Source organism: Maylandia zebra, linkage group LG5 (genome assembly GCF_041146795.1).
Source record: "Maylandia zebra isolate NMK-2024a linkage group LG5, Mzebra_GT3a, whole genome shotgun sequence".
NCBI lineage: Eukaryota > Metazoa > Chordata > Actinopteri > Cichliformes > Cichlidae > Maylandia > Maylandia zebra.
In genome coordinates, this window is record NC_135171.1 from 11,273,618 (window position 1) to 11,287,786 (window position 14,169).

General features: G+C 40.2%; 1 protein-coding gene across 2 annotated transcripts; it reads left to right on the forward strand.

Moving 5' to 3' along the window:
* The first annotated feature begins 3,522 nt into the window (after window positions 1-3,522).
* On the forward strand, window positions 3,523-11,139 carry mdfic2 (MyoD family inhibitor domain containing 2). Of its 2 annotated transcripts, none has more exons than XR_013098748.1 (4): window positions 3,523-3,733; window positions 3,866-3,953; window positions 7,679-7,896; window positions 10,752-11,139. XR_013098748.1 is itself a non-coding variant. In XM_076884453.1 (4 exons), exons 2-4 carry the CDS (start codon window positions 3,866-3,868, stop codon window positions 11,006-11,008), a joined length of 567 nt encoding a protein of 188 aa, XP_076740568.1. In that variant the 5' UTR covers window positions 3,523-3,733; the 3' UTR covers window positions 11,009-11,139. The 2 variants fall into 2 exon arrangements, 1 of the variants encoding a protein (XP_076740568.1); XM_076884453.1 differs by having other exon boundaries at window positions 7,675-7,896.
* Window positions 11,140-14,169: the final 3,030 nt, after the last annotated feature.

Sequence of the window (14,169 nt, forward strand, 5' to 3'; positions counted from 1 at the left end):
AACACCCATTGTCTCGTCACACAGCATAAACCAAGCACCCCAACTGTTTGTTTTTTCATCTGTCATCGCTTATATTTGCACCTTTTATATCTGGGAGGACAGTGACATCTGCCCATAAGAGTAATCCCAGCACACCAGGATTACCCACTTTAAAATGGAGAGAGGGAATATGACATCAAGTGTCTTCTTTCCTTTGTGTTAGCCAAGCCTCAAGGTGACATGGGAGTCTGCTCTCATCACCAGAGCCAACTATGACACTTACTCTCCATGGGACTCATTAAGGGGCAAAGGGGACCTCTGCACTGGCAGCATGTTCAACAAAATAAAGACATTTAACTAAAACCGGAATAAAGAGAGAGAGGACAAAAAAATCAAGTCTTGATACAATTCCATGAAACACCTGGCGGAGCCACACACAAGCACGGAGGAAATGTTGCACTGCCCTTACAAGGTGATCTGGGTGAGATGGAATTAGAGCAAAAATGCTTCCCATGTGGCTGAATCACACTGCAGTAAGGTACCACCAACCAGTGATCAGGTACTTATGACATATTGGAAATCAAGAGATCAATATCATTAGAAAAAAGAAAGATTTTCTAACAAAAACTGCATTTACACATTTTTCAATAACATTTGAATTCAGTTTTATTTATAAAGCACTAACTCACATCAACAGTCGCCTATTATAAAGGCGCTTTAACAGAGAAAACCCCAACAATCAGACAAACTCTACGAGCAACCACCTGGCAACAGTGGGGAGAAAACTTCCGTTTTAACAGAACCAGGCTCACGGAGGGGGAAGCCATCTGCCGTGACCGGTTGGGGGTGAGGATAGGAAGACCGGACAAAAGATACACTGTGAAAAAGAGCCAAGGTTTAATAATGACAATGATTAAAAGTTGTGTGTATAGATTAGGCTTAAAATGTATTTTAAACATAATCTTAAAAGTAGAAAGGGCGTCTGTCTCCCAAAACTGGGAGCTGAAAGCTGAAGGCTCTGGCTCCCATCCTACTTTTAAATATCCTGGGAACCACAAGTAAACCTGCAGTCTGAGGACAAAGTAGTTTAATGGGGTGATGCAGTACTATAAGGTCTTGAAGATAAGATAGGGCCTGATCATTCAAAGCCTTGTATGTGAGAAGGATTTTTAAAATTTGGTTCTGGATTTAACAGAGAGCCAATCAAGAGAAGCCAATATGGGGGAAATACGTGTTCTCTTTTTAGTCCCTGCAGTATTTTAAATCAACTGAAGACTTTTGAGGGTATTTTTAGGACAAACCACTAATAACGAATTTCAATAGTAATTAATAAATGCATGGACTAGTTTTCAGTATCACTCTGAGACAGGTTGTTTCTAGTTTTAGATTTCTCAAAGTGTTACTGGAGGCCGAGGTAAAGCCATTCAGAGTGACTGGTTAGACACTGTGTTTCCAAGGTTTTTAGGGCTGAGTACAATAACCACAGTTTGTTTATTAAAGTTGCAACAATTCATTCCAGCTCTCAGAACCACTGTGACGCTAGCTGTTAGGCTGTAATTAGACACTAATGGCATACTGGCTAGTTCTTAAGCATTAACGTGATAGATATTTTTGTTTTGACTGGGTCAATTTTAAGGTTCATCTACTCTAACCTAAATCAATCTGTTTGTTTTAAGTTGTGTTGATTTGTCCCAACTACCCAGTGACTAAAAGGAAGTTAATAAGAAGGAATTGTTGGTTACCTGACTCATGTACCAGAGCTCATGTTCCTTACCACAGCGGCCTGGGTTCATCTCTGCCAAAACCCCTCTCTCTCCAATTTCCTGTCTACTCTACTCTGAATAAACACCTAAAATTCCCCCAAAGCATCAGCGCTTGTAATGAAGACTTTGTTACCATTTGAAGGTACTTTTTCCCCCAACTGTCTCCTTAAGAAAAGTCTTATTTATAGCATAATTTCCCTGTTTACCACTTAACAACTCAACCACTGGTAAACCACAAACAGCATATACACCAGTCAGCCACTGGTAAAGTGGTAATTTATGAGCTTGCAATGTTCTGTTATTACACTATGAGGCACCTATGGTAGCAAATATTGTATGTGGAGGTTACTTTCAAGTGCTGCCAAGTTACCTAACCAGTTACCTCTGCTACTATTGCTCCAAACCAAGCACCAAACTGGCAAAAACTCAGTGGCATAACAACGAATCCACCCAATTGACGTCTGCCACACCCCCCTTATTCCAGTCCTTTCAGGCATCAGGGGGATGTGGAGGAACAGGTGATCTCACCAAACATCCCACAGCACACATAGGATCCAAGGCAGCATCCCAATACCTGAAACTACAAGACAACTAAAGATGTCCCAGAGCAGTTTGGTGGCACGAAAGGGAACTATAACAATGCTTTAATGCCATGGCTTATGAGTATAAACACAGTAACAATGAATCTACGTCAAGAAGGTGTGGGTGAGTATTGGTTCTACAAACTTTAGCAACTGTAAATAATGGAGTAGACTTTAAGTGCAGCAAATGAGGTCAGAAAGATGTCACTTGGACATAACAAATTTGTACCTGAACCTGATCGCACACTGTCACTGGGCTCAGCATTAGGGAAGGCTCTAATAGGGTGGGGTGTCAGCTACAGTGGCTTCTCTGCAGATGCAGGGCAGAGCAGCTCATTTCACAGAGAGCACATTTCAATGGGAGTCAAATTAACCACGTAACCCCTGGAACCTCTCTGACTGCATGATTGACGTTGACCAGCGAAACAAAACCTGCCGCGTCACCGAGAAACAACAAGCCCAAAGAGTGGAAGTATGGTGTTGTCACACTGTCACTGTGTGCTTTTTGAAGAGCACAAGAGCACAATCTCGATTAGTCTTTTGTCTGTCACATCGTATCATCGTCACAGCACAAAGCAAACGAGAGGTGGAAGAAGAAAGAAGGCACTAGAAAACTCTTCAGGAGTTATATTTGCACTGAGTGCAGCATAGTGGGAGCTCGGTAGACAAATACTCTCACATCTTAATTTTTCAATTAGCATGACTCTTGTTCTCTAAACATATGCAAACACAGCGGGGCGTCTATTAAAATGCAACTCTAGTGTTGAGCCTAATTAGACTAAATTGGTTGGCTTGTATTCGGAGAAATTTGAATGCAGCTTCTTATCCATGCTTTACCACATGTTTTGCCCCAACAACAAACAAAACAGAACTCGCTGCCTCATGCATATGTGCCCAGCTTCGAAGGAGGGACTGAGTTAGCCTGTCTTGCCATTCTGTTCTAATGTAGCTGGGGTTTTTTTTTCTCTCACATTATTACTATAACATTATAAAATCTCTTTATTGTGTGTCCTGATTGCTTAATAATGCATTTGAATGGGGAATTATAGTTTTAATGTGATATTTCCTTTGATTATGTGATCCTCTGCACTTGCATTTTGCTTCATTATCACTTTGTAGAGGGAAATAACTCAAACTAATAAAATGTTGCTGACTTTGTACCAGTGATGTTTTGATAGGAGCAGATCTCCAGTGGGTTTTTTTGCCAGCGTCACTGGAATATTGGAGAGCCTTACAGCACAGCAGGCAGCAGGCCAAATGGACGCTGTGCATTGCAAAAGGGATGATCTGTCTTGGGTGCGCTACGCTTTGCCGATGTAAACAGCTGCCTCCACATCCTGGACAAGAAGACTATGTTGCAGCTGGCCGCGTGACGACCCAATCCCAAGAGCGGACCAGCGCACGAAGACGGTGAGTTGCGGTAACACTGTGTTAGACATTAAGCCACGTTAGCCTCAGTTGTGTGCAGCCACATATTTTTGGCTTGAGATAATCAGGTTTGTCATACTAAATGCATTTTTTATCTGTGATGCAATGGACCAGATGGCAGATGAAACAACGCTGAGAGCTGATGCAAAACGCAAAGGGAGTGTAAACAGTGGTGAGGAGAGCTCCACATGGGTTAAAGGAGGTGAGTTGTAGATTAGGTTTGTAGAAAAACAGCTCAGTGTCACTTTGGAGTTGTCACGTCTCTTAGAAATCTCTCTTGTGATGATCTGAGATAGCCAGTGCCATCCTTACTGTTCCATCACTTTGCTTGCCTTGTGCAGTTATTTGACTTTAGTGACTGTGAACAGCCCTACAGTTTGAGAATGATTTCCCCAACAAACCCCCTGTTTTCAAATCATCTACTGTTCTTTGTTAGTTGCTTGCTTACATGCATTCTTTATAGTCTGTAGGCGATTTTTTGTTGTATACTTCCAGTTTGCATTTATATTTTAAACATGAAGTAAAATTATCTTCAGACCCACCGCTCGGAGCAACTGTGGTGTCTAATGAGTGAGCGCGGCTCAGTGAAACACTGGAACAAAACCTGAAAAATGCATAGTATGCCCCCAGGCCTTATTTCTCTATCAGTTAATGGTCATGGGCATAGACCAGCTGCACTTCTTACTTAATTCATTTGATAACCCGAGAGCATCATGCTCATTCTCAGCTCAAACAAGTTTATTTTAACTACTTCAAATAGCAATCCTTGCCTTCTTCACTTCTCATTCAATCACGGAGACATGACATGTAAAAACACAAACAATTCTAATGAGACATAAAAGAGTCTCGCATGCTGACAAAAGGTGATAACACGAGACACCATGTTTAACTCTGTTATTTGATGGGAGCAGTTGTTTTTTAAACTAATAAAATCTTAAAAATGGACAATGCGGCCCTGAGCAATGTCCATTTTTATCTCTTCTTCAAGAATTTAGGGAAAACAAATACATTTTATTCACTCTCAAAAATTAATAAATCATCGGGCATTAAATCTTAAGTAAAACACAGAAAGGAGTGGTGAATATTTCATTCGGAATAGGTGGTGAAAAAGTAAACAGTCTGCTGCCAGCAGAGTAATTCATTATTATCTGTATTAATTAACGTATTAATTAACAATAACAACCCCTTCATTCCAGAAATTCCACACTTTTCTGGGAACTACCAGCACAGGCTAGATATGTTTTTATCTTTTCATTGTGTCAGCTGTCAGAATGGGATATGGCCAGCAGCGTTTCGTTTTTCATTTCCAGTTATGTTTATCACTTATTTACTATCTTGCTGAGAGTTCAATGCAAGAGTTGATCCACAAAGATGCGTGGTAACTTTCTATTATTGAAATGTACTGAAATCATTTACAAATCTCCCAATTACTGGATTTCCAAAAATACACAGTTTACACAACATCAGTAATGTCTTTACTTGTGCTTATCAGGATGCAGATTTTCTGTGACTGATGGCATATATATATATATATATTTATTTATTTATTAGGGGTGCAACGATGCACAAAATTCACGGTTCGGTTCGATACTTTGGTGTCACAGTTCGATATTTTTTCGATACAAAAAAATGTTCAAGCCTCTTTAATTTGTCATTTATTAAAATTATAAATGTATATTTTAACTCAAAAGTACGGTTTTTAAATGTAATGTTGCTGAAACAACAAAATAAAAAAAATAAAAAATCTATCTGTTCGAGAAATCACTCATCTTTGGAAAAGAGAGTTTATTACAGAGAAATGGCTCTTTCCAAAATAAAAGCTATACTATCCGCTTCTTCTGGGCTATATTCTCAGCAGCATATTAAACATATCAGGTCCCCATAAATGGTAAATGGCCTGTATTTATATAGCTCTTTACTAGTCCCTAAGGACCCCAAAGCGCTTTACATATCCAGTCATCCACCCATTCACACACACATTCACACACTGGTGATGGCAAGCTACATTGTAGCCACAGCCACCCTGGGGCGCACTGACAGAGGCGAGGCTGCCGGACACTGGCGCCACCGGGCCCTCTGACCACCACCAGTAGGCAAGGGGTGAAGTGTCTTGCCCATGGACACAATGACCGAGACTGTTCAAGCCGGGGCTCGAACCGGCAACCTTCCGATTACAAGGCGAACGCCCAACTCTTGAGCCACGATCGCCCCGGAGAATCATGTGCTAACGGCTGTCTAAATGACTCTGGTAAAGTTTGTAGCATGCTTGCTTGTTGTTTTTGTCTGCTTCCACTTGTCTTTGCACTAGGATGATGTCGGAGTAAATGTGCAGTGATATTCGTTGTGTTCCCACTAGTGCTGTCAGCGTTAATCTCGTTAAAATGACATTAACGCCATAACGCAGCAAATCTCCGTTAACAAGTTACCATGGATCGCCCCATGCGTGGGGCTGGACAGCGTCAACACGTTAACAAGCTAACTGCGCTAACGCACTAGTTCCCACCAGTTGAGCATTGCGTGGCACATCTGACATACTGTTTTACTTTAGTCCATGACGCACTTACCATCTGCAGTGGATCTGCATTCGACAGTGCAGCCTAGGCGGAGTAGTCGAACGCCCGATTCACTGAGCGCTCAACACAGACAGCATCGTCAGAAGAAAAGTTGATAAAATAAATAAAAAATGTTGTATTGTTCGATACATACTCATTATGACACCTATGTCCAAATTATAACTACAGCAGACTTAAGAGCATTAATGAAATCAAAAACAGAAGCCTACATGCATATATACTAAGCATCTGACTGTTTTGGTTTAAGGTGGCTGCTCTTTTAGAATTTTCTGCTCCTTGTTTGATGTTTAAAATGCGGCAAAATACTGTGACATCCCTAACACTAGACCATATAAACTATATCTCTTAGCTTAACTTCTTGATCCCCTTGAAAAAGTAGTAAAACTTGCCACTTACTTCTGCAGCATTACATTTTTATGGCTCCAGCTCCACGTCTGTTCACTCTTGGCTATTCTGTGACCATAACTACAAAGGTCCAGAAGAACATCTCCCCATTTTTTTAATTCTCATTCTAGTCTTACATCTGTATGCTAATTTTTAGCTAGCTCTACACAGAAAAAGAAAATATTGTGGAAATAGCCTGCTAGTTCTGAAGGCCAAACTGATAGGCCAAAATCTCTACAAAAAGGAAAAATAAATGTGATAGTGAGAAGTTGTAGGTTTTACAAGGATTTAGGTGCTTTGTTTTAAAGTTTGTGTGTGTAGGGAAAGGATGGGGCAAATGAGCTAACCCTGCTAAAGCTAACCTACGCTAAAAGTTTCCTGTATCACCATTCACGATTAGTGTATGGACTTTAGGCAGCACGGTGGTTAGCAAGAAGATCCCGAGTTCAATTCCACCATCAGGCCGGGGTCTTTCTGTGTGCAGTTTGCATGTTCTCCCCGTGTTTGCGTGGGTTCCCTCCGGGTACTCCGGCTTCCTCCCACAGTCCAATAACATGCAGTTTGTGGGGATAGGTTAATTGGAAACTCTAAATTGTCCATAGGTGTGAATGTGAGTGCAAATGGTTGTCTGTGTCTATATGTTAGCCCTGCGACAGCTGGGCGACAGCTGGGCGACAGCCCCCCCCCCACAACCCTGAAAAGGATGAGCGGTTGACAATGGATCGATGGATGGACATTAGAGTGATGCCCCTACTGTTCACCACCCTAAAGTACTATGAGCAGCTTTACACAAGATTACCTGCAAACCAGTGGAACCAGTTACCTCTGCTCTCTGTACTCTTGCACATATACTTGATTTTGGGACATCTCCAGTACTCCAGTACTTATTTCAAAGACTACAGTAGATGTTGTTTGTTGATTCTTTACTGTAGGATTCATTTGTTTAACATTTCATCTATTCGACAGAAAGAATCGAAAGTGAGGTTCAAGTCAGCAGCTGGAGACTTGATACCTCTACAGAAATGGAGCCTGGGGAGACAAGCAGAGACACCAAGGCTAAGCTGCCTAGAGAGCGTGACGCCTCCGCTGCCCCTCTTTTCTCTTTGAAAATGTACCTAAGGAGATCCTCCTCTGCAGAAACGTACAGCACAGACTCTCTTTCCTCCTCGCAGCAAAGCAACACAGGAGGTAAATGACACCAGTACTTCACTCTACTGTTTAAGTCTGTCTTCAGTGCCACTTCTTTTCTCGAGACGTCATTAAAATTGTTTTGAAATTAACTTTTTATCCAAATACAGCTTTTCTGCTGTTGAAATAAATGATTAATATGCAGGATAATTATGAAAATGACAAATTGCAAGCTTTATGTCTTACTATGCTGTGAGAATGCTTAAATATAGTTAATACAATCAATTATGAAAATGTCTGAATAATTTAGAAACTCAAACTGCAGCAAAAAAGAGAAATATTAATGCAAAAAAGGCCACAAGTATCACTACTTCAGATCCAGATGCATAACTGATTACAACACAGACTGTTTATGTTCTGATGCAATTCTTTTAAACTAAAAAAATTAAATAAAACTGTAATGTTGTAACAATAACCACTGTCTTAAATATGGTTTAATATGCAAGGAAATAGAAGTATGTCTTTTTATTTATTGACAATGAGAAAAGATGTGGCTCTTGTCTTGTAGACGCAGACACACTAGAGTAAACGTCTCACAAGTGATTACAAGCAGTCGAGATGACCAACTGGTCGCCCAGAGGATGAACGTTCAACACCTTCAACCTCTGGATGATCACTTTCAATCTCAGGGCAATTGCACATGTCACCTGGCGAGAGGCAACTTGTCTCCATTCAATTGCAGTCTGTCTCGGATGATTGCAATCACTTTCCGTCAGGCCGACAAAGACCGTGCACATCAAGAGATCGTGTGCAAGCTTCAAGTGTCACAGAAAAATAATTGTTTGCGTGTAATGTTTGATGAAGCACTCCGAAGAAATACGCAAATGCTTAAAGAGAAGGAACAACAGGAGGCAGCACAGATGCAGCGCAAACTCCAAGACCCAGAGAAAGAAATGGAAGCATTGCAAGAATTTATAAACACAGACAGATTGCCAACATGTTGCAAATAAGTGTGAATTAGCCAATGAGCACAGCTCATCTGCAACACATCTAAACTGTACTCAGGTTACATTCCTCTATAAAAGCCTGCCGAGCGCCTTTATCATTTTGTAATTAAACTGCCATCCTGCTGCAACTACATTGCTATGTGTTGAGCAATTATGAACTTTAGCCTCAAATCTATGAGGTTATGGCTGGACTCTGAAAGTAGTGCCCATGAATTTCTGTTTAATTTTGTGATTTGTGGTCTTTGCTGAGTTAAAAATTACAAAGTTATCACAGTTAATCACCATATTATTGATTATAGATACCAGCTTGACCCCATTCAGTTGCATGCTGACAGCAACTGACCACAGTTACAAAGCTGTAGCACTACATACAGAGATATAACTTGGACTCATTTCTACTTCCTACCATATTAAAAGGATATGATGATGAAATACATGTAGTTTGCTCATATGTTGCATCTTATCCATTCACGAGAGTTGTTGTCATTTAGGTTGACACGAGGTTGTTTGTTGTAAAGCTGTATTGTATTGTATGGGTCCATATGCTTGACAGTGGCTGAAATATAGATGTAGACTAAATAAGCTAATGTAGGCGATTCACAGACATAATGAAACTAGCAGCAACAACAGTGGGCACCCACGATTAGTGTCACCAGTTCAGTATGAGATTAAAAGTACAATGTCTTTTTCTCTTCCCGAGTTTTGATGTTCAATATTGATTAAGCAAAAAAGTCTATATCAGCGATCCCCAACCCCCGGGCCATGGACCGGTACCGGTCCGTCAGTCGTTTGGTACCGGGCCGCAAGAGTTGAGGGTCGGGTGTGAAATTTATGGTTTTCAGGGTTTTGATCGTTATTTTTTAAATCGCTTTTATCATTAACACGGTTTCCCTGCGTCTTTGCTCGTGTGTTCTGAATAAATCTTCTTTTTTTGCACCAGTACTAGTTTTATTTTGTTGTATTTATCCACAACACCTTAAAGGCCAGTCCGTGAAAATATTGTCGAACATAAACCGGTCTGTGGCGCAAAAAAGGTTGGGGACCGCTGGTCTATATTATATATTGCCAAAGCAGAGTTGCTCTTTCACCTCTTTGATATAAAATATCCCTTCATCATTTTATCTTTTTAGATTTGTGTCATTAGTGTAACAAGTCAAATTTTGAACTATAACCAGATTTTGTGAATTCTGAGTCCAAATTTGAAGAAATGACATTAAGAATCAGTTCACAGGAATGAGACTGACCCACAACCTGTCTTCTCCAACATGTACTTGAACTAAGATCAGATTGAAACCTCCACATATTTATATAAAAGCTTAGGAGAACAGTGAAGCCTTGCAGAGGGTATACCTTCTCTGAATTCTCTGCAGTGCAAGTCATAAGGTCGTTCCTATGACACTCTTCAGTGAGTAACTGTCTGCTCATGGTCAGTGTCATTTGATGATCTCACACTTCATAGCACCCATGGGGGAACCATTTGGCAAAGCATGCTGGAAAGACACATAGCATTGTCTCACTGTAACCACAACACACGTTGGAAGTGCTCCTGGCAAAGTATACAAGAGAGACTTCTGGTAATTGATTATGTCTCCAAACAGCTTTCCTGCTTGTCTCTCTGTGAGGGAGCGAGGCATGATTTCTTAAATTATGCATGTGTAAAGGAAGGAAAGGGGGCTTTTAAAATCTTATAAGATACAAGTGAAGCCCAGCTCTTATAGGAGCAGGGATGATTTATGTCCCGAGATATAATTTAAACGCTATCTATCACGCATTATTTCAAATAGGTCATTGTAAAAGTGTGAAGGGGTTGCAGCCCTTTATGAAGACAAAAAAATGTATATTGATTTAAAAGAAGAAAAAACACACTACTGAGTACATTATTTTCCTGATCATGTGTGTCTCTCTCAGTTGACTGTGCAGGAATTGTCTTGAACTGTCTCTTCTGTCGGTTCTACGATATGATCCACATGCTACCTGACTCCTGCAAGGGACTCGCCAATCACTGCTGCCCCAGCTACAAACACGTCATTACCACAGCGGAGTCTGCATCCAGCAGTGATGATGACTCATACATAGATTTGGATTGTGGTGTGTTTGGGTCCTGTCATGATGCAAGTGACTGCCTGGAGCTGGCTATGGAGGTTTCGGAAATTTGTTATCACTAGTAGGAAACTCATAATATTCACCAGTAAAAGCAGAAACTTACCATTAAACATGTGACGGTTCAGTGTGACGTGGAGGATTTCTAAGGGCTAAAACACAAATAAATACCAGTGTGATATTACAATGATAATAAACATGCATTATTTATCTGTGTATGCTTGTGTTTATGTCTCCTAAATATATGACAAGACCTGTGTACAATGGAGACTGCCTGTTCCACTTCTTTAAATATTTAAGTATTAGATAAGGTCTACTATCCAGTCAGGTACATAAGTACTTGGGCAAAGATATACTTTTTGACATTTTACCTCTTTACACTACTACAGTGGATTTAAATAGAAAAAAGGCAGACTTTCACCTTTATTTCATTTTATTTAACAATAGTACTTCAATAACTCTTCAGCAATTACATCCTTTTTTCTTTCTTAGTGTCCTGTTATCCAATTCTGAGAAAAAACGGAAGCAGATGCTTGATTTTATGCACCTGTGACAGGGGAAGTGACTGGAACACTTGAATATAATGATTGGCATGGTTCAACTATTTAGCTAAACCACATTATTATTATTAATATTATTATTTTTGAACTCTTCTTGCCAGTTGTTATAAAACCTTACATTATAGCAGTAAAAATCACCACCTACTCTAGATACTGTGTGAGTGAATGCCTTAACAGTATGAGTAATTTAGTGTTCTGCATTTCAGTTTTACAGTATATTCACTATGCAGCAAGACGGCAGCGGCATCGCAAACAATTCAACGGCCTTGAGGCCAGCAAATTCCACTGCAGCTGTGTTGATACACACTCTAACACACCAACAAGCACTCCAACTTCAACACGATAGTCTTTCTGAAGTATGGAAAAAAAAATCTTGAAGCCTGTCCCCTGTTGAGCGTGCCTATTTCAGTTCAAGTGCCACTGGAAACACAGGAGCTGTTAGATATGGCATTTGTAGAACACTTGTCCTTGTCACTCCCCTCAACCTCTGTTCTCAAAGACAGTTCTCTCAAGTGGTAGATTACTGTTTGGATCTCTTCAGTCTGAAATATGTCCTTGTCACATTATGGGAAATGGACACAGGAGCAACGCTGCTATGCCAGTGAGAACGGTATACAGGACAACATTGTTCTTAAGCATCATCTAAGCATCATCATCTATCCCGGAGAGGTCAGCGTGAGTGCACGGAGACAACACCGTGTTACTGGATTATGTTCAATTACTGCACCAAACATTTGTTTTCTCCCATTACATATAAAGACAGAGTAATCTCACTCTGCTAACGAGAAGACCATTGTAGAGCACTCCTGTTTTGCTGCTGCACACCATGGTAATGGTACTATATTGGTACAGTGCTGAGACTGACTCTTTGAAAGACCTTTCATTGTCATGTTTGCAGTTGTTGCACCCTGATCACTGTACAGAACGTGTCCCAGAAGTCAACTTCAGACAGTGTTTATGAGTCTAAACATCATAGCTGAAGGACAGAGTCATGTACCAGGTAATGTCTTAGTCAGCTAACCATACAGTATTAAAGCTGCTTGGTTACGGCTTCATGGCAAATTTTCTTTGTATCAATTTCACTTGAATATTGTTTTTGTTCCCAAAGTGATTTTTTTATACATCTTACTTTACTGAAAACATGTTTGAATTTAATAAAGTGGTTGATGTAAATGGTCAAAATAACCATGAATTGTAAACTGTAAAGTTAATTGTACAGTTGCAGCCTGTTCTCACTCCTGAGGCGTAATATGCTGATGGGTTGTCAAGTCCCGAGGCGTTCCTGAGGAACGCGAAAGGTCACCTTTTGCGTTCTTATGCTACGTGCCGGGTTATGGATGAAATCCAGTAGAATAACGCTCCCACGGTAATACACGTTCGAGCCATGTAGTCCAGCCCTAACCGGAACCTGTAACCTTAATCAGCACTTTAATGACGTTAGTAGTGTTTTCCAAAGCAATTTAAGTAAAACAAATCTACATGTGTAGATTCATTCCAAACGGTTCCCATGTTCACTCATTTTTCCGATGTTGTAATATAGGGACGTGTTGGGTGCCCGGAAGCGTAATATACCGACGATTTGTCACCTAGCGTAAAATGTTACGCTTTGGGAGTGAGAACGTGTTGACAGTTGCTTGAGATGCTGTAGGTAACCAAATGCATGTGGTACTTTCTGACCTTGAAGAGCTTTCTAGTTACGAGCATTAAAAACAGCAACTCATGACCTTAACTTTGAGATGAACACTTACATAGTTAACTTTAGCTTAGTTTGGACACAAGAATCACCTGATGAGTGCTACTTAAACATTACAAACAGCAGTTTAGCAACGATGACTGAATGATACGGGTGTGAACAGTGTTTACGTCACTCATCACATCGCTGTTAACTCACATGATGCTGGGCATTACGAGCACTATTTTGAGTATTTTCTGGCAACCTGACAGAGCGGATTTCAAAAGAGCCTTCTCTGTAACTGCATCTGCAAAAGAAAAAAAATAACCTCAATGTGACATTTGGTAAAGCCTGAATACCAAAAGCATGAGCTAAACAGATAAAGTCACACAAAACCCACAGAGGACACATAACATGGCGACAAAATTCAATAAACTCCTGTCTGAAGAGAACTTACACGTTCACTCACATTAAAAGCAATGCAGACAAGGACACAAAGACTTGAATCCCCTGATCCTTGAACATTAGCGTATTCCAGCACTGATTTCTCCATTCTACAATCTGTGTTACTAATGCTTACCACACTACTACTACCATGGAAATTATACCGGTTGATTTCATTTCAGATAAAAGTTCAAGTTTTCATGACTCACAGCTTAATAAGAGACAGCAGCACAAGGAGATTACTTTTAAAGGCAAAATATAAAATGTTGCAGTGCATTTATCAGCAACTCTTCTGCATGAATTAAAGCTGTACCCATGACATTGCTAACGATGTGTTAGGTACAGTATTGGTCAATAAGATTAAAGTAGCATAGGAACACTACTCTTCATAGAAGCCAAGACTTGATTGACTGGTAATATTAAAACCAGGTCAGAGAAACTACACAGATAATAACACAAATCCTCCAGATTTCTTTTTTTTAATATGATAGTTTAATTGTTTTGCTGAAAGTTGTTCTTTAGTCGCAGAGTACAAACAAGGATTAGTGTG